Here is a 19,859-nt window from a genome sequence, read left to right as displayed (position 1 = left end):
GTATTTTTAATTCCAATTCTTAAGGAAAATTTTGAAATTTTGTCCTTTCTGTTGAACGTCTCTCTGCTCAAGGATTCTTAATGCCAAAACAGTTTTCAAGTTTCTCTAGAAAATGTGCATGGACAGGCCACAGCAAAGAACGTAGCATCTTCATATCTTACCTGATCTTTATAGAACATCATGGGTTCTTCCGTGAACACACCACAGCTGCCTCACGTCAAGGACAGGCTGCACCCTTTGGAAAGACCTTGCCTGCAAGCCTTTTTTTGTTGCTGTTGTGGTTTGGTTTTTGTCTGTTTGTTTGTTTTCTAAAGACTGAAAAACCAAAAGGAGTTACTTATGTTATAAAATTCTTCTCCCCATGACATACACTCTTGTAAAAACAACACGCAGTAGTAATGACGACGATTAACTTAGCTGAATGTCAGTCAGGTACTTCAAATTATAAGGAAGCTCAGAACAAGTAATACTTTTTATTTACTTCAGCTTCAGCCTGAATCTCTCACTGATTACCTGCTGTTAGAATGCCACTGGAAGTGATGGTTCATGAACCAAGAAAAGAAAACATACCGATCTCAAAGATATAAGCATCACCAAACCAGGCTGAGCTAGCCAGAACAACATGGGTTCTATAAAGATTAATCACCAACATTTCCCACCACGTTTTACCACTAGCGGCAGTGTGTGTGACATTCCCATCAAGCTCACAGGGTTACAAGAAAGTGTAGTAAGAAAGAAAGGTTTCACTTCAAGTCAATGATGTCTTCATCATATAAAGAGATCAGCTGGAATGGACAGCCAGACGGTGAGCTCTTCTCCCCGTTGGCCAAAGTGCTGGGCTCTGAACTAGTCGGACGATCACACCCTTCAGAATAGCCTTCAAAAGAGCTGGAAATTATCCTGCAAAGATGAAGACAGAAGTGACTAACGGATCAGGGCAAGCAGGACCATGGGCTCGTTCTAGATTCAGTCAAGTTATAAAGACAGAGACAGACCATTACAACTGAGTTTCTCTCTTTTGTGCTCTACTGAAAATCATGAAAAGGTAATGTTAATAAAGACCCCTGCCGAAAGAATTTCCAAATAGTGAAATAAATCAAATACGGTTTTACATTGCAGCAGATTTTTTTTGTTAATCTCAGTCTACTGTATCTTGGGTGAATTATGCATCTACTCTACACATACGCAGGTTGTGAAAACAAGAGAAGGGCAGTGGGGTCAGGTAAGCAGAACCAAACAGACAAATGCTTCTTCACAAAAGTTATTCTAGAAATAGCACACGAGACCATACAAAGAAAACAGCAAGCGAGCCTGCAGGACAGGCTTAACTGCCGCAGGTCCCCATAAACTCCCATGTAGTCTTGCTTTGCTTATTAACATGTCTTTAGCAAAAATTACAATCGTTTCAGTACTTAAAGTATTTCAGATACTCCAGCATGAAATTCACGTTGGTGTGCAGAGGACTCAGTCAGCCCCGTACCAACTGAGATAAGCATGAACAATCACTTCTGAGATCATTTACAGTCTAACTTGGGTTCTTTTCTAGAGCCAGCGTATTTACCTGTCGCTGCTAGTCGATCTTACTGCTCCCTGCTTGGGGTCTGACTGTCTTCGAGGAACCTTTTTTTGCTTCTGTGCACTTTCTGCCTTGGGTATAGGCTCATCCAAGAGACCTCAATAAAGGAATAAAAGACTTAATGCTCTAAACAGAAATATAAAGCATTCATGACAGCGTTAAGCTATCTGTTGCTGGTTTCCATTATTGACTAAATAGTTGCTACCTGGCTTAGAAAACGGTCACTTTATATGTGATCAGACACTGGCTGGACTATTTGCAAATAATGTTTTCTTACAGTTTCATTTGGTTTTTTATACTACATATTTAGGATTACCAGTTGCATGTTACAAATGTGACTGTGATGGTGCAAAGATTAGAAATTATATCCTTGGCAATTGCTCTGTACACTGAAGAAAGAGGAGAGTTTACCCAGCAATTCTTTACGTGTTCTGCTTGCAATTTCTTTAATTTCCATACGAGATAAGGACAGCGACTGAGTAACTGGAAGAGAGGCAATGCCACTGGATGTTGTAGTAGTGATGACCTTGGGAGCCAAAGGTGACTTTAGAGGTCGTTCAATGCTTCGCCCAACCAGATTACTGAGAGGAATTTTGTACAGGTTTTTGCATGGAACTTCACCTTAAACACAGAATGAAAAAAAGAATGTTACGCTTCCACAACAGAATCAGTGCCTAATACTTCCAAATGAGAAGTTATACTCATTCTGCTGGATGCTTTTTAATCCAAATAACAAAGATCTTTCTTGCCCCAGATATCTTTCAATATAAATAGGCTAGGAGGAAGAATAAAATCAAGCACATTGTGCAGACTTGCAATTTGACTTAAGAGTGTCGTGGTTTAGGCCCACACGGTAACTAAACACCATGCAGCTGCTCACCACACAAACCCAAGACAGAGCGAAAAAGACGACTGACTCTTGGTGATGTGATGAACTGGCAGTGGACCCAGGAAGAAAATTTACATGTCCTGAAGCTGATATTCTGACCATTACACCAGGACTCTGCACTCTGTGTAATATCCTCCACGTATATTAATGTGTTGCAAGTATATTGGAGCCTGCATCCCAAATTTTTGCTCCTCCTCTTAGGTCACATAAACTACTATGTGCTTTCCAAATTCCTAGGAAAAAAACCCAAATTACCATCAAATAGCACAGCCTTTTAAAAGCTGATATTGTGATTCTCCTTCTGCCAGTAGTGCTGCAGCAGATTTAAGTGAGGAAGACAGATGTACATCTTGCATTATCTAGTTAATGTTCCCTTGTTTCCCCATTATTGTTTCCCTATAAACTGACTGTTCACAGATCATGTTACACTAAACTGACTGTGCAAACTCTTTTGAGGCTAAAATTTCTTACTTCCCGTTCACAAAAAAACTTTAACCATTCAGTGATAGTTTAGCTTTTCTAAAATGAAAGGCATGGTGTAAGAGAAATCTCAAGTATCTCCACAATTTTATACCTCTTTGTGCGTTACTAGCCTTGCCCATATTGCCAAAGATTCATCCAGCTACTGAAGCTTAATTCCTCCCCTCCTACAAAAATGACTTCTTCAAAACAGTGCTACATGCATTTAGAAGACATACTGTGGGGCAAAAGCTCAGCCAGGTGCTTCATCTCTGTAGCTACACAGAAAATATCTTACAGACTCTCAGGTAGGTACTCAAAATATTTTACCTGCTCAATTTCATCTTACTAAAGATAGCTGCACTGGGATGTGATAGCTGTTGGAATGAGCAGAGGTTGCTACTCAAGCTGCCTGGAAACCACGTTACCTTCTAGAGAAGAAAGAGGACATTCTGGCATTTCATAAGCTGTCGGTGTTTGAGGAGAACCCCTTGAACTCATTTCCTTAGAGCTGCTGACAGATGATCCACTTACTGCAGCAGTAGCTTTAAAATAAATATCTGACTGAAATGACAAATAACTCATCATTAGTACAGTGAGACTTTCTCAACCATCTTCTGAGAAGAGCTCAAATGACTGCCCGCTATATGCTATTGCCCCTATTGCTGCATTGCTGCCAAGTCAACTAGGGCTGGTCATGGACAGCTTATCCCACTGTAAGCGGAGGGAACATCTGTAATGCTGAGAATAAGCATCTGCCCCATAAACAGCCAAGTATCTCAGATCTGCGTAAAGGACAGTGCAACAAAGGACAGTGAGATAATTCTGATTCCCTTTGTACTCGATATAAACTAAGAGCACACAGATGAACAGGCAGCACAGATCAAGCCGCACATGTTTCCATTTTGGTTTGTTCAGGTTTTGATGGCGGTAACTTTTTATATCCCAACATATCACATAAATATTCAAACGTGATCTTCCTGTGTCTTACCCTTGATGCTACGAGTTGAAGCTCAGGCACAACTGCTGTGTGGACTAAGTTCCCATTCACCACCAATCGGATCTCGATGGAATCCGTAGTGAAGGCAAGGATATAAGGGAAAGCACAGACTGCAATGAAACAAAAATTATTTGGCAAGGGAAAATGGTTAATGTAACTGTTTCTTGGATGCTCCACATGAGAACTGTTCTTGAGCATCTGACCTCTTCTGGCATCTCCCTTTCCTACGAAAAGGGTTGTCTGACACACTGATGGGCATTGAGCTACATCAAGCCTGAAGAAAACTTCACTCTCAGTGCCTGGCAGAATGTCGACTTGAATGGAAAATGAAAACCAGAAAAAAAGAGAAAGGAAAAAAAGTTCAGCAAAGGAAGAACTTGGCAGCAAGGCTCCATTTCAAAAACCTATCATATGCAGAAACTTAGCTGAAGTGGCATCATGAATGTAACATGCTTATTCCCAGCACACATACTGTAATTCCACTAACAGCCAAGTGCAAGCCGAAATGGTAGTGAAAAAAGCAGCCATCTAGTAGAAAGAGAGATTTTCTTACCAACAGCATATGGAACCTGATTCCAGCTGAAGTGGAAGTCGTAGGCTGATGGCTGGATCAGTGGAGAACCTCCATTGAAAGGATATACCTTTCTGTACTGGCAAACATCTGTAACAAAAAAGAGGAAAAAAAAATCCCTCACCTTACACTGCAAGTGACAAACACCAACTTTATAGGCAGGTTTTACGGAAGTGTGTGCATTATATACATAAAAGTTTACGTAGAAGTCCTTCCATATGTAAACAGACAAGAGAAACGAGCTTCCTCTATGAACACAACATTTGAAAGATCAAAATAGAAGACCTACATTTTACCAAGGTCTCGTATTTCACAAAGTAGGTATTACTCTGTTTCAAGAGTTACCAGTTCCTTACCTTGCCTGTGGATAGAGGATTAGGCAAGAAAAGCCCAGAACGCTGCGTCAGCAGAAGCGTACCTCCTGCCCTTCGAGCAGCCATATGCTAGCAGAGTTTTTGTTCTTTGATGACTGTTACACACATGGGATATTACAGACGCTACGATTTCATTAACCATGTAACTTGTGAACCTACTTCTTAGCTGCTTCAAGTCCACTGATTCTGAAATTAAGTCTTTTTACAAGTCAGACGAATGCTGGCTTATACAGCTCCTTACTGGCAGTGCAATTCTGAATTTTTAACTTGGTAAATCTAGATAATGGAGAACTTCACCTTTTACTATCAACCAAATTTTCTTTAAACACGTAGACTAGTGCTGATCAAACATTACTGAATTCCAGGGCTTGAGAAGTCATGTCAGCAAACAGTAAGAAAGCTTAGAGATGAGACACAATTGCCATTACCTTTTTTCCTTGCCAAGCTCCTATGAGTGTATTGGGGGCTCCAGGTATGTATCTGTGACCCTCTCAAATATGTGCTGCTTCCAGCCCTTTTCTATTTTTTAGGCAAATTTTTTTTTTTTTCCCCTGTAATTGATGTCCTTAAACTGAGTCAAAGTTTATATCCAGAAATGCACTACAGGTCTTTCTCTAAATTCAAACTTTGGACACTACCAATTCCTGGGTTTTCATATTTGTGCTATGATGATCATCTCAGAATTACAGAACTTTCTAAAGAACAGATGTAGGTTTCCCTGTGACGCTGTCCTAGAAACAGGAATTCAAGTTGCTGCAAGCCTGTGCAGCACCTTTATTACAACTTTCAGATCAGCGAAGTTTGTGAGCTTTGACGCAGCAACGGGTCTGTTAGAGGGGAACTGATTCCATGCAGAAACGCAGGTGGGAATTCGCAAGGCTGTCAGACAGCTTTTAGTTACCAAGCAGTGCTAGCTGAACCAGAACCAGGTACCACCTGGCAAGCTACCAGAACCAGTAAGGCCTCAGAGCACAGAAAGATACAGTTTAGAGACGTTTACAACTTGCTCCGTGGTACCAATCTGTTAGTGCTGAGACACGAGTGTTATTTGTTCTGTCCCCATCAACGTTAACTTTGGACAGGCAAAAGGACACGGCTCCTGGGACAGAGAGAGCCGTGCCTTGTCCCTCACTCTTGCTTCATAAAGGCTGCTTCATGCCAAGAGCTTCTATTTTCATGAGGATCAGAAGAAAAGGTACCTGTATACTGCAAAGGAGGCATGTGGGTGCTATATCCAAGGCCCTTTTTTGTAAAAGGAGATTGAGAGAATGACAATGAAACAATGCAACAGCGCCAAGGAACAGGCAGAAGAAAAAGCACAGAGACAGAACGGCACAGCACACAGGACAAGGGGGCGGAATGCTGAATCGTTCACGTCTTGAAAGCACCTAGCAAGTGTGTAACTACTTCAACAATGAACAAGATCTGAAGAAAAAGGACTTCTGTGAGCAAGGTCTTAATATCTATGAATATACAGATACACATCTATATACTTGAAATTAAAACCTAGCAGCTACTATGTCTACGTTCAGCATGCCCTGCAGTGAAATAATACTTTGATTTCTAGTCGCTCTAATATGCATTTGAAGTCAAAAGAATATATATTGAAAAACTTTCCATGAAACACTGAAATTAAAATAGAGATCAGACTCCAATGAAAAAAGAATTAGACATGCAAATTTGAGGTATTACCATTTTTGGTCTTCCCCAGATACTTACAGTTATAACACAACAGTAGACCAGCTTCACCATCTTCATACACATCAATAGCTGCCACAAAGTTAACCTGCAAGAGTAACGGGGAACTGTAATGACAGTCAGAGGATGCTGAGGTTATTAGAACCAGGTTTTGACTAACAAGCAATACAATCAGTTAGGGGAGTGCACAACTACAGACTAAAAAAAAAAAAAAAAAAAAAAAAAAAGTCTTATTTTTCAAATGTAGCCTCTTTTGTAATTAATTTGCAGAATGGTCTCAAGATGGAAATCCGTATCTTTTGTATTCAGTTCTATCCGTACTGAATATTCAACACCATACCCACAGTATAAACCAATAAAAACTTGCATGAAGTATTTGACAATATGAATTTTGGGGAAAGGAGTGATTTCAGGACAGCTGTGAGTCAACATTATATGCTAAAAATACCAATTTTTTCCCAAAAGTGAAATCCAAAAAGCACCTTTGCACATCACGACTAGCAGAAAGATCAGATGCACCGATTACCGGTTCCAAACCACTAATACTTGCAGAGATCAGTTAGGGATGTACTTCAGGATTACTGAATAGGCTGAATTTAGAAACTGAGAACCAACGTTGGATAAACCACTGTATTTTTTACGTAGCACAGATTTTCATATTTCAACTTTGTATTTGTCTTTTACGGTTAGATTAAAAAAAAAAAACAGCCATAAAAAATAGGCTATCTGTTCAGGAAACGAGACCTTATTAGTGAAACGCATAAGATCACATCAGACAAATGTTTTTTCCCAGATCACAGCATTTACTACCTGGGCAGGGAGAGGAGTTGGAGCCTGATTCCATGAATGGCAGTTCTTTGACCTTCCTTTGTACAATAAACTAGATGTTCACCTCTTAAGATTGCTGAATAGGTAAAGAGCTGTTAAGCAGACCTGGAAGTTTCTATATCTAGACCACGCGCACTGTGACCCATCCTCTGCAGTGACTGAAAGCCATTTCTGCTCTGGTACTCGTGGAAGTAATTTGCTGTTCCATTTCAACATCACAAAAATTACTGGCTCAGCAAACATTGTCTGGGGGCTTTTTGTGTTCTCAAAGGAAAAAGGGATTCCTGGGGAGAAGAGGAACGGTGGGATCATGATGGTGTACCTCTCCACCCCCATTCTTTACTTTTAGTTCCTCCTCATCCAGATTCAGATGCATTTCCAGTGGTGTAGAGAAGCTTACACTATATTACCTATGCTACTAGTACCAAACCTCTTCATCATCAGATCTGAATAAAAATACAGATGATTCACAAATAACCTATTAACAAGAACTATCAAATGAAAGGAGCAGTCCCTTATCTCTTTATAAGGAAAAGAGTCAGTTTAAAACAACAACAAAAGATGAACTGTGCAAAATCTTCCTTTTTTTTTTCCTGTCTAAATCTGTATGTTTACATCCACATCTAGAGACAATTAAAATTCTGATTTTCAGAGATGCTGAAATTATCTTCCCAGCAGCAAAATTACTGGTGCTCTTTTCTGAAAACAAGGACATTTACTTGAATCCCAACGCTATGACCTAGTTAGAAAGATTCAGTTAATCGACTAGTTGACTGGGCAACAGTTTCTTAAATAAAAATAAAAGCCACATGTAAATATTTTAGCCTTAGTACATGCAAAGAGACAAATCTGAATGAGTTACTGGTAGCCATCAACTGAAGTTACTTTGCTGCCATTTTTTAAACAGTAAAACACTGGGATCCCAAAGAGCGAAAAGCAAACTACTGACTAAGAAAGAGAGAAATGAATTTATGCTGACAGCAATATTCCAGAGCCTCAAACACGGGCTCCTTCCTAACACGTCATACTTTGTAACTACCTCTCTTGGGAGTGATTAGCACATCTCCCAAAAGGCACAAATATCTCAGAGTACCCTAAAGCAGAGGTAATAGAAGAGAAACCTAAGAGACATGAGGATCTCCATAAATTACACTCCCAGAAGGTCAGCACAGGATGCACAGAGTCTGCAAGAAATTATGTTCAGTGTGGTTCTGCAAGAAAATAGTTTCAACGATGCAAACCTACCTTGTTTGTTTCAACATGATGGAATCTATACGACTCCCCAGTACTCTCATTCACTAAATCAAACTGATGCCGATACGCTACACAGATCATATTGTCGCTGTCCCCAGTAGGTCCATCCACCAGTGTCATAACCACTGGAGGGTCAGAAAGGCATATTTCCTGTAACAAAATAACAGGATTATTCTCTTTTTCAAGCTCCTACTGTGGGTGCTGCAGGTATTCCAGGCATTTAAAGGGATGTGCTCTAAGCACAGAAACATGACAAAGAAAGAGCAAGCAGAATCCGAAAGATTTCTCTGGCATATGTATGATGGAACTCCATTATATGGCTTCTCACTTTCATTTGTCTGGAGGCTCAAGAAGATAAAAATGCATGTTCTTTGTCTTCGCCCCTGTTAAGGGTCGAGGGACCGAGGTCACAACTCCCAGAACAAGGAAGTTTCAGCTCAAACCAGTACAGACCCCACCAGCTGAGTGCCTCCCCGTCTGTTAAAGTAATCAGTGATTAGATGACACATACCCGGATGTACTGGAACTCCTCTACTGGAGATTCAGACGACAACAGCAGAGAGCTGCTGGTTAAACTGTTGTGAGGATTATTTTTCTTTGTGACAAGAAGTAGTTTGTTCCGAATAGCCACAACAATCCTCAGTTCACTGCCGTGGTGAGTATTAATGGCATACAAATGGCAGCCTAAGGAAACAATGCTTGAGATTGTAAGTGTTCAGGATAGGGTCTGCTTTTTCGGTCTATTCGTATGATGATTAGTGCAATGGAGTTCTAACGCGTGACTTAGCAACACGGAATGACAAAACTCCCAATAGGATAATGTTAACTTCCAGAAGGCAACAAGAGGCTATGACTCTCTTGGAATCTAGTTTTCCTCTCACTCCTTTTGCAAGTAAAGACTAAATACATGGATTTTCACTGTTCTGCAGGTTCCAGCTTTCCAAAGCAGCTTGCTTCTCAAGACCAGAAAATGTTTACATCTACTAAAATAACTGGCAACACCCAAACTAACCTAGACACTACTATTTAATAGAGATTTGCCAGTGTTCCTCACTCGAAAATGCCCTTTATTTCAGTCTCACATCCCTGCATAATAATTCTCATACCCCTCAATCCTGAAAGCAACGTATCTATTTTGTCTCTAGAGCTTCTTATCAGCAGTGGTTGCCAAGTAACATGGTATTTTTACAAAGTTCTAGAATGTCATACTCTATCAGACTTAGTTTCACATATAAGCTTAACAAAGTTCGAACTGACTGTCCAGAGAAAAACTAAATGTCAACATCTACAACTGCCTCAAGGTAGCGAACAAGCCTCTGGCAACTACAGGCATCATACCATAGTGGATGTTTTTAACACAGGGTAATAAACTCACCTTTTGTTCTCTCCAGTTTGTTTTCTCTGCAGTCGTATTTGCTTCTTATAATTTGCTTTGTTTCTATATCTTTTTGGACAGCGCTGAGTCTGAAAACAAGGAGACGAGAGTCTTTCCCTGGAGGAGAAAGAGAGCCAGTTAAACAAGTTTAAAAAAAGATGCCAGTAGTTTCGAATTAATACTTCCAAAGATAAGCAGCACCTAACGAACAGAGCAAAGCATACTGCTTCCCCAGGGATGAGCCGCAGCGTTACACAAGACTGCTCGTGAGCTGTGTTCAGCCTTTGTACCTGAGCTACTATTTCAGCTAGATATTTGCAAACAGTCTTCGTGGAGCAGAGAATTCTGAAACGCTAGAACTGTGTATGCATAGCAAAACTCAAAAACTTTTCCTGGCCAATCTGAACACCCGCATTCTTCAAATCGAGAAATGCTTGTAAACAGGCAGACGTATAGGGGAGCAAGTATTAGCGCCTAAATTAAGTGCTGTTGGGTTTAGTTGTGCCAAACTTCAAAAGACCTTTTACGTTTCCATCAAACATGCCAAATTTACCTCTGTGAAGATGCTATGTGTGTGCAGCAAAGAATAACACATATAATAACTTATTTCCTGGGAAAGCATTTCATTATGAAGGCAGAACAATGACCATTGTCTTCACTGAAATTCATTTGATATGCTTTTAAAAAGGAACTGGGGTTTAAATCCCCATAGGCCATGAGATGTCCACCCCACAGGCTGACAGTAAACCTGCCCCTCAGCAGACATAAATCTTCACCTTTCCTGCTCTTTTACCAGCGTGTCCTCTAGGCTGCATCACTCCTCTTTCACAATAGGAGTTCTTTTGCAGATGTTCCAAAGAACTTTCTTCTAGATGCTTCAGAAAGCATCCATACCAAGTGTCAAAAGTCTGCAATTTTTTTACATGAGTAAGATTTATCAGACTATGTCTGAAGTGTCATAAATGAAGCCTCAAATACAACTACCCTTTTCAGACCTTCAGAAATGTCATTCACCCTCCAAGTGTCTTGAGAGAAAACTGCAAATGGCTCTCAAGTAGTTTGAACCAATTGAATAAGTGCACATTTCATAGACATTTAATGCTTCCACATGAGGCTAGAAAGGAAACACTGTCAATGTGAACAATATTTAAGTTCTTTTATACCAGAACCTTCAAGGAAATACATTCTATAGCACTAGGATGTGGTGACAGTTAAGAGAATAAATACCAATAAACCACACTTGGTAAAACAGTGACAGCTAAGTAATTTCCCCTGCATTTTTGTGCAATAAACATATAATGAATACACATATAATTCAGTCAAGGAGATTTCCAAAGAGTGCTGAGTTCCAACGCTGGCTGAAGAAAGACCGTATGTCCAGTTTCAGGCTTGCTTTGAAGGAAGCATGAACGAGCATTTAGGGGTTCCCCCTCACCCAGCCTTTTAGAAAATAACAGCAGTTCTGTACGTGCTCCCTTATTCTAAATTAAACATCTAATATACTTGCCACAGAGACACACCTGCCTCGTAAGACACACACATCCAGCACCAGCCACACTCATATGAGAAGCAAAGAACAGAGACCTCCCCTACCTTTATCTGTTCGGGCAATCAAAAGGTCCAGAGCTTCCAATACATGCATCTGCTTTATTTGGAGAGTTTTATCAAATACTTGCACTGACGACTGACTATCTAAAAGAAGAAACACACATTTATTCAAAATCCTGCTACAATTTGCTAGTCACCAGTTTTGATCTATTTTTTTCTTGCAATAAAAGCCTCATTTTGTGTCTTACAAAAATAAAACAACCTGCTATGTATGCCACAGCACGGTAGCCAATACTTTCTCATCAGAAAGTTTTATCATCGTTACGGATCAGATTATGCACCTTGAGACTAAAAGGGACCTTCCTTTGGAGAGTTTGAGAATTACCTCCGAAAACTAACTGCATTCCCTGAGTCCCTCTGGCTTTATGTGGCACACAGAAGATAAGGGGTCAAACCAGCAGTATCATTGCTATGGAAGAACCAGGCTTTCACTGTCACGTAAGCCTTTGGCTTTGTGCTCACTATTATCAAGGGCTAAGAAATCCAGACAAGTCATTTAAACACTCCTTGAGTTTGGATGTGACTTTATAAATCTTTTCAGATGGTCAAGAAAACAGTATCTGAAATAAGAAAACATTCAGAAATCTGCATTAACATTGGCTCCACTATATGGCTTGATTCTGGTGCAGAGGAAGTTTGTGCAACTAGGTTACATAAATGTAATAAAATTCACTTGGATTGGTAACTACCCCTGTAAGTGAAGACCTGCCAACACCTGAACAGAGCTTACGAACATACATTTTCAAGAAAATAGTCAGATACATGAAAATTGTCACAAAAACACTGGATCATTTACTAACCATCTATCAACAAGATGCCAGCATCAGTAGAAACCAGCAAGGACTGCCCCCAAGAATCTGCACAGATGACCTCGTGAGGAAAATTACTGCAGAAAGATTGAGACTCCCAAGGCTATGGAATAACATAAGGGGTATATATTTAAGTACATCAAGAAATACAGATCATACAGACACAGAATGTGACGGACAATGGCAAGTAATAACATGCAAATACATGCAGGATACTTTTCCAAACAGTCTATATTCTAATTTGAAATGTCAAAATTTAGTCAATTTTCTTGCAGAGAAAACACTCTCCTTATTAATTGGCTTTGGAGACTAGTAAGTGTTAGACACATTTCTGAAACGCTGGAATTAAATCACATGCAGCTGATGCTTGGTGGAATTCTGGCAATAGTCAGTATGTATTTTAGCTTTAAAAAAAACTAAAAGGGACTTAAAATGTATGTACCACCATGTATATGCCATTTGCACACGACAGAGTTAAAATCGTCTTTCAGCTAAATTGTTCTTTTACCTTGTGCTCTCCATACTTAACTCCCAGAATCTGCCCCTCCCCCCCAATACAGATAATAGCTGAAGCCTCTGAAATTCTAGCATCCTTCACTCCCTAATGCCCTTAAACTTAATCTGGCACTACAGGGAATAAAAACACTACTGAGTTTTTTTTTAAAACTTGAGCAGAAGTTAAAATAAAAGATGACTGCATATGGAAAATGGTATTTTCATACAATAATCACAGACACATAAATACCCACACTGGCTTTAACTTGTGAAGAGCTTCTGCCTCCAGTTTCACCCTTTACTAATACGATATTGGCTGCAGAATCATTTTGCCATTATACCGTTACAAAAGTAAACGAACAATATGCAGAACAAATACGCCATGCCATTCTCAACAGCATTTCATTTTTTCATCGCTGGCCTTGGACAGATGGGTTCACTCACCTCCTTTTTACAAAAGCTTGTAGTTGCCAAGTTAGCTGCGGCATCCCCTTTCACAGTGGTTTTCAATTTCAATGCCTAATACAAACAGATTTTTTTTTAATTGGGTTTTTGTGAGCAATACCTCAGCTAAAGACTATAAAGAAAGACAGTTCAGGACTACAAAGTAGCTCAGTTTGGAATTCCTATCACATTTTAAGTAATTAGGAAAGAAGCTGAATTCTGCATATCCCGAACGAAGTCTGCATTAATCACTAGAGGGCTGCTAGATATCTTCTCAGCCAAAACATACACCGGTTGGGGTTTTTTTTGTTTTGCTTGTTTAAATGGAAACTCAAATTCGGAAAAGTAGCAGTAAACACAAGAGCAGAGAAACACCTCCACCTCGAATCATGTAAGCTAGTCATTCTCACAACTCACTCTATAAGCTCGCTGGATAGAAGATCCTTTTATCAGTTACACAAGCTGGCCTTTCACTTGAAGGGAAAGGGTGGGACAGGAAGGGACAGGTGAACTGACGAGCACAGACACTCTTTTTTTTCTGCTGATGAACCGTCAGATCAAACCAGACTACCTAAACCATCCGTGAGTTTTACTCCTCACCGAATCAAAATGCCAGTAAGCCCACAGCAGACTGGAGACAGCATCTGCCATGTTCAAAGATGTGTCGCAATCTCTGATTTAGCAGAAACTTGTTGGCTAAAGCAGGGCAAATAATTTCTAGAAATTCAATCTTAATAAAAGGTAGAGGAAATCCATGAAAGATTACATTTCTCCAGAGCTCAGAAAAAGACGGAGCACTCTTCTCCTTAGAGGCAGAAAGCATTTGCTGCACAAGGTAGGGAAGATTACATTTCTCCAGAGCTCAGAAAAAGACGGAGCACTCTTCTCCTTAGAGGCAGAAAGCATTTGCTGCACAAGGTAGAGAAAGATGTTTAAGGTTTGATCCTAAGCTGCGATTTTTCCAACCTTCCTTTAGCTTAGGTATTTTATAAATATTTGTAACCGTGATGTGTACATTAAGTATTACAAATAAAGACTTCTATTCATATTTTACCTTAACGTAGCTTAAACTAATGCAGTACTACAAAATTATTTATAATCGCAGAGAACTGCATTAACTCCTGACATAATTCTGCAAGCTAATAAAATTTTAACAAAAGGGGTGACACGGTCTTTGTAAACATAGGTGCATTCTTCCTAAATCGATCCTACCTGACCAAGTCGGACAAACTCTGCTTGCCGAGCTTCCTCTTTTTTCCGTGTTGATTTTGGGGACTCTGGTAGCACATCACTGAAGGACCTTCTATTGAGCATGTTCTAAAAGAGAAAATGTTTCCTTTTTAAGCTGAACCAAAAATTTTTGTAATCTTTAAAGCTGAGTTAACTTAATGTGATTTAAATTTTCTGTCTTTTTTTTTCTTTTTTCCTGTAGTGATGAATCTAACTGTATACCTTCTCAGAGAACAGAAATTGCAACTCTTCCAATCCTTGAGTACTTTACTTTCCGACCTGTCATAGTGTACCACTGTCATGTTCTATACAATCACTACAAAGACTGTAGACACGAATATATGGATAAAAAAGTTTAAGCAGCTCTATTTAGCTAAAAGGAAAAAACAATGGGGGGGAAAAAAAAGCACCTAGCTGATTTTAGAAGTATTGAATGTCATTTTAGTTAGTTAAAAATCGCCTTAAGTCTTCATCATCTAAAATCAAGTTATCATTGTTACCCAAAGATAAAAATTAACCAAATTTATACATAATGAAACGAGTAAGTGCAGTTTTTATGGTGACGAGACTAATACCTGTATTTGTAGAACCTAAATTCCCTAATCCCTTGCCGCAGGGAAGCTTATACAAAGTATGACATCATTATGCTCCTCCTCACACCCAGTTTAAACAAATTCATGAAGAGTCCTGTTCTAAAAGGACTGTCTGTCAACCTTTCTGTAACTGTAAAACAGGTTACATGACAATTGGTATCTAGCCTAGTGTACGTAATTCAGTGCTCGTGAGGATTACTGTCTTTTAACATTCGATCTGCTGGTGAGGAGAGCCCACGCGAGGAATGCAGAGACTCCTGACTTAACCTACCTTGTGTAGATCAGGCATCAGGTCTTGGTATAAAGAGCGGATCAGCATGTCCAGAGTGCGCTGACGTTTCTGAGAAAAAGTTGGGGTTTCTAAGGTGGCTTTTTCCCCATTTATTACTAAAATATTATGGAAAAGAAGATAACATTACCTAAATAAACTTTGACAGCTTCCACTGACTCAAGATTGCCTCTGTTCAAAAATAACTGTTTTCCCCTTACTAATCTAGTTGCCTCCTTTTTGCATGTTTTTTAGTGAATAATGATCCGTTAACCATAAAAGAACAAAACCCAGTAATAGAAGAATTTTACAGGTCACCCCAATAATCTCCTAAGTAATAAAAATGTAAAGACAAACTGCTAATAAAATTTAAATATGCTAAGCCAATTTAAACATGCAAAATGAGTTATCAGTCAAGTTCCTGTCAGGCAAGCATCTAATTGCAATTATCATGATTGGTTCTCAAACATTTCTTTCTCTATGATTTACAAGAGCAAGTAAGGGTCAACGAAAACTGGACCTGAAGCATTACAGAATTAAGAAGTTCTTAAAGGTGCTGAAAGACGCCTACACACCCTGCATTCGGAAAAGCTTGTACTTTCACGTTAGCAGCTCTGAAAACCTAACACCTTCCATTACTAAATACTGACCAGCATTACAAAATTCTGTCAGATCTCCAAGTCCTTTAAGGAAATGCAAAGCTAAATACGGCTGTGCATTCTGCAAGTGTGAAAGTCAGTTTGTACCTCGGAGCCTGAGAAGCAGAATTTCATAGAAATTCAGGTTTTTCTTAATCTGACAGAAACAGTGATGAAATTGACATCCCACCTACGGTTGTTTTGAAAAGAAAATTCTCTCCAGAAGAGCAGCATACATAAGAAAATGTATTTATGTTTTAAGCATAAGAATCTCAATTTACTAAAGCACTTATTAAAAAATTATTTCTAGCCAAAGAAAAACTGACTTACATTTCACTAACACAAAGTCCCTGAATTCCTGGTGATTTGTAAACACAGGTGGGGATGGAAGGGGAGGCCCGAAGAGAGGAACGCTTTCTTCCGAAAATATTTTCAGCCTATTTAGAGAACAAACTTTTATATTGAAAGTCACAATCAAAACTCACCATTTTTACAGACACTATTCAAAACAGAAGAAAGAACTGGAAGCGGTTATCTGAGTACGTCAGGGTAAGAACTCCCATGGGTCTAACAAAAAACATTCTCCTGGAATTATTCACTAAAGCTAAATTCTGCTTCCTTCACCCAAACTAACACTGGGACACTAATGATTACAACAGCACTTTGAAGTTCTACTCACAGAGCACTGCTTTTAGCAGCACTACCAAAATCTAATCCTTTTCAAAAAAAACCATGAAAGAAGAGTTCTTCGCCTACAAAATACGCTCTCCCTATAGATTTCCACCTTACCTATCCCTTCACCACATGCATGAAATATTTGATTCTTTCTGAGTAACAACAGCTCGCTACCCTGAACCCGTGTCGCGGGAAGAGCAAATTCATTTTCTTCACTGAGGAAGAAAAAGACAGAACGACTTCCATGACAGCTGGGGCTGCTGCGTTGTTCTGATCCGTAAGGAATATGGCACAGCAGAACGAAAGGTAACTACAAAAACTGTACAGGAAACACACTCAGCCAGCCGTAGCTTCTTTAAGGTAAGTAATCAATCAACCGGCTTGGAAACTACGCGTACAATCTGAAATGCGGTGTTGCATTCGCGTGAACACTGATCATTCCAATACCAGTTTCACAGGTTCAAGAAGCTGTTTCAGAGATGACCTCTATCTATCTTATTCCATCCTGGTAAAAAACAATCATTTAGCACTACGCAGGATATGAAATGTTCCTTGGCTAGAGCAGAATGAGTTAAGACAGGGAAAAATGCAACAAAACCAAAACAACAGACTTCTTGAGTGACATAAAATATAAAGTAATTCTAAGCAGGAATTCATGCGGCTTATTCATAGTCAGCTTACATCGAGGTTCCATACTGCTCTTCAATTTCCTAAGTTGATTTGGCTTCCTGGCATACAGACAGGTGGACAGTACAAAATGTTTTCTGTTATCTCTAAGCCATCAGAAATTCAGTGTCAAGTTATTTGTTACAATCAGCACCTACCTGTAACTATCATTCTGCTTATTATACCTCACTAAGGCAAAAATATCTTCCATGCAGTTAAGGAAGTTAATCCAGTACTAATGAAGCCCATATGCATTTTAAACCTTTCTTCTCCTGCAGCAGATTGCAGATTTAATAAACGTAAAATATATTAATCAATGGAAATATATAAAATATTCTAGACTATATACATTTTATAAAGGAGTTCCCATACAAAACCTTATTGTTTGATCAATAGTTTTAGTACCACTAATTTGCATTTTAGTACCACTAATTCTTGCATTATATGAAGCATAAAACATGCTATATAGTATTGTGTGTGAGTCTGACAGAATTTGATTTAAAATCCTTTTAGCTGATAAAAAGTACTGATTCTGAACTTTGCTTATAGCAAAACTTCCACTGAAGAAAAGGTTCCAGTGAAATACTTTAGCTAACAGAATTACAAGGAAATACAGACGAGGATTTAAAGAACAAGGACAGAAAAATGTATTGCCAGTCTTGAATCATAACTTTGGGCAAATCTGGGCAAAAAACCAGAGAAATCCTTCAGGTTGCCTTGCATGATATTTTTATGGAACCAGTAAGAGACTCCTTACTTTGACAGATTTCCTTAATACCAGCTGTAAGTTTTTGGTCCTTATAAACAGTGTCAAAGTAAGTGTAAGTCTAAGTCTGAATAACTTCACTCATTCATGAATAACTCGGATTGGATGATCTCCAGCGCTCTCCTCCAACCCCTGCCGTGCTGCGACTGGCTGTATGGGCTTGGTCCAGACAGCATGAAGACTCCCTCGCCAGTAACTGTCGTCAGCACTACTGGAGACTGCATGAGAAAGACGACTTACGATGGGATTCAATTTATTTTTTCAAAGTCAGCATCCCGTGCTATTTAAAATGCTTGGGAGTATATTGCCTAGCTTCCAGCTCCTATTCCAAAAGGGACACAGGTTCCTGGAGGCCCGAAGACATATTTGCCAGACCTGCACAGACATTTCAGATATATTTGGACGTCCAAACTGGTGCTAGATGCCTTTATTTGGGTAACTCAGTACTACCTCACAGACGACACCTGGCAACCCTTACCGCAGCTATCACTGCTGTACAGGACCATACAGTGGAGAATCCACACACTGATTTTTCTCATTGTAGAAATAACAAAAAAGACGTGCTATAGCATGTAAGAAAGTGAGTATGAAGTGCTAGCACAAACCCAGTGGGCCTTGAGATTTACCACATCTGACACAGATACACCATAACAGTCTCCGGAGGCAACTGGGGAAGAATTACTCCTTTTTACTAATGCTGAGACTCGTGAGGAAGAGGAATATTGACGTGGTAAACATTTCTTATTGACAATATTAAGATTTCTCTGATATCTAAAGAGTTTTCTTTTCCTGTAATTGCAAAATTCTTTTTGTTCTAGTCACTTCTTCCATTTAAAGAGGTCGATATTAAAAGCTTAAATCGAAAAACTAAGTCTAGCCATGGACAAAACTAGCAAGAAAGTTCTAGCAACAGTTAGTCAGTCTGAGTTGCAAACTTTGCAATAATTTTAAAAAAAACTTGGCAACAGAGAATGGATAGAAATGTGAGTTTTCTTCTCTCCATCCATTTTTCCTCATTCCATTCCATTCTGTCTAGCTTAAGAGATGCCAGACTGGGATACAAGGTCCACTAGCGTGACCCCACTATAATCCCAAGTGACTGGCAGCTGGTTTTTGGAATCATATTAACTTCAAAATGTTTTCAACCAAAAACGTGAAGAACTCAGGCTGACAAAAATTTGGAGAATACGAGATTTATGGTCTGAAAGATTGGAAAAACACCGATCTAAAATACATATATACCTAAAACAAGCAGCATCTAAACATCACAAGCAATATTCGGTAGTTAATGTCAAATTAATTCACATCACTAACAGAAATATTTTTATGAAGTTATATTTTATGAAAATGTATGAAAATTAATTTGTGAAGTGATCCAAATAAATACCTTTAATAAAAATATTATTTAAAAAACACATTCTTGCTTTGAATTTATCTTCTGAATGGTTCACTATAAAAATTGGTTTATGAGACGGCCTTAGAGACTCCTAGTCAAGCAGCTGAAGGGAGAGAATGCAAGAATGCAATTGCCTTTCTAAAATAGTTTTCACTTCCATAAACAGTATGGAGAAAGTACTTAAGGTAGAATCAAAATTAATATTGATCTGTAAAAAAAAAAAAAAAAGAACTAGAAATATGAAAGC

General features: G+C 39.1%; 1 protein-coding gene across 1 annotated transcript in view; it reads right to left on the bottom strand.

Moving 5' to 3' along the window:
• Positions 1–743: 743 nt before the first annotated feature.
• The window catches only part of GARNL3 (GTPase activating Rap/RanGAP domain-like 3), a 30,004-nt gene continuing 10,888 nt past the window's right edge, over positions 744–19,859 (bottom strand). The window contains exons 12-28 of the mRNA XM_010145782.1: positions 17,609–17,654; positions 16,440–16,546; positions 15,475–15,590; positions 14,593–14,697; positions 13,381–13,455; positions 12,433–12,544; positions 11,618–11,716; positions 10,025–10,141; positions 9,161–9,333; positions 8,641–8,799; positions 6,589–6,655; positions 4,478–4,585; positions 3,916–4,034; positions 3,353–3,488; positions 1,988–2,197; positions 1,562–1,673; positions 744–900 (exon numbers count right to left, since the gene is read on the bottom strand). Of these exons, the coding sequence (XP_010144084.1) occupies positions 744–900; positions 1,562–1,673; positions 1,988–2,197; positions 3,353–3,488; positions 3,916–4,034; positions 4,478–4,585; positions 6,589–6,655; positions 8,641–8,799; positions 9,161–9,333; positions 10,025–10,141; positions 11,618–11,716; positions 12,433–12,544; positions 13,381–13,455; positions 14,593–14,697; positions 15,475–15,590; positions 16,440–16,546; positions 17,609–17,654 (2,018 nt within the window). The remainder of the gene's footprint in view (positions 901–1,561; positions 1,674–1,987; positions 2,198–3,352; positions 3,489–3,915; positions 4,035–4,477; positions 4,586–6,588; positions 6,656–8,640; positions 8,800–9,160; positions 9,334–10,024; positions 10,142–11,617; positions 11,717–12,432; positions 12,545–13,380; positions 13,456–14,592; positions 14,698–15,474; positions 15,591–16,439; positions 16,547–17,608; positions 17,655–19,859) is intronic.

Source organism: Buceros rhinoceros, unplaced genomic scaffold (genome assembly GCF_000710305.1).
Source record: "Buceros rhinoceros silvestris isolate BGI_N320 unplaced genomic scaffold, ASM71030v1 scaffold14651, whole genome shotgun sequence".
Lineage (NCBI taxonomy): Eukaryota > Metazoa > Chordata > Aves > Bucerotiformes > Bucerotidae > Buceros > Buceros rhinoceros.
The sequence above is the reverse complement of the archived record's forward strand: the minus strand, read 5'-3'. Positions and strand labels throughout refer to the sequence as shown.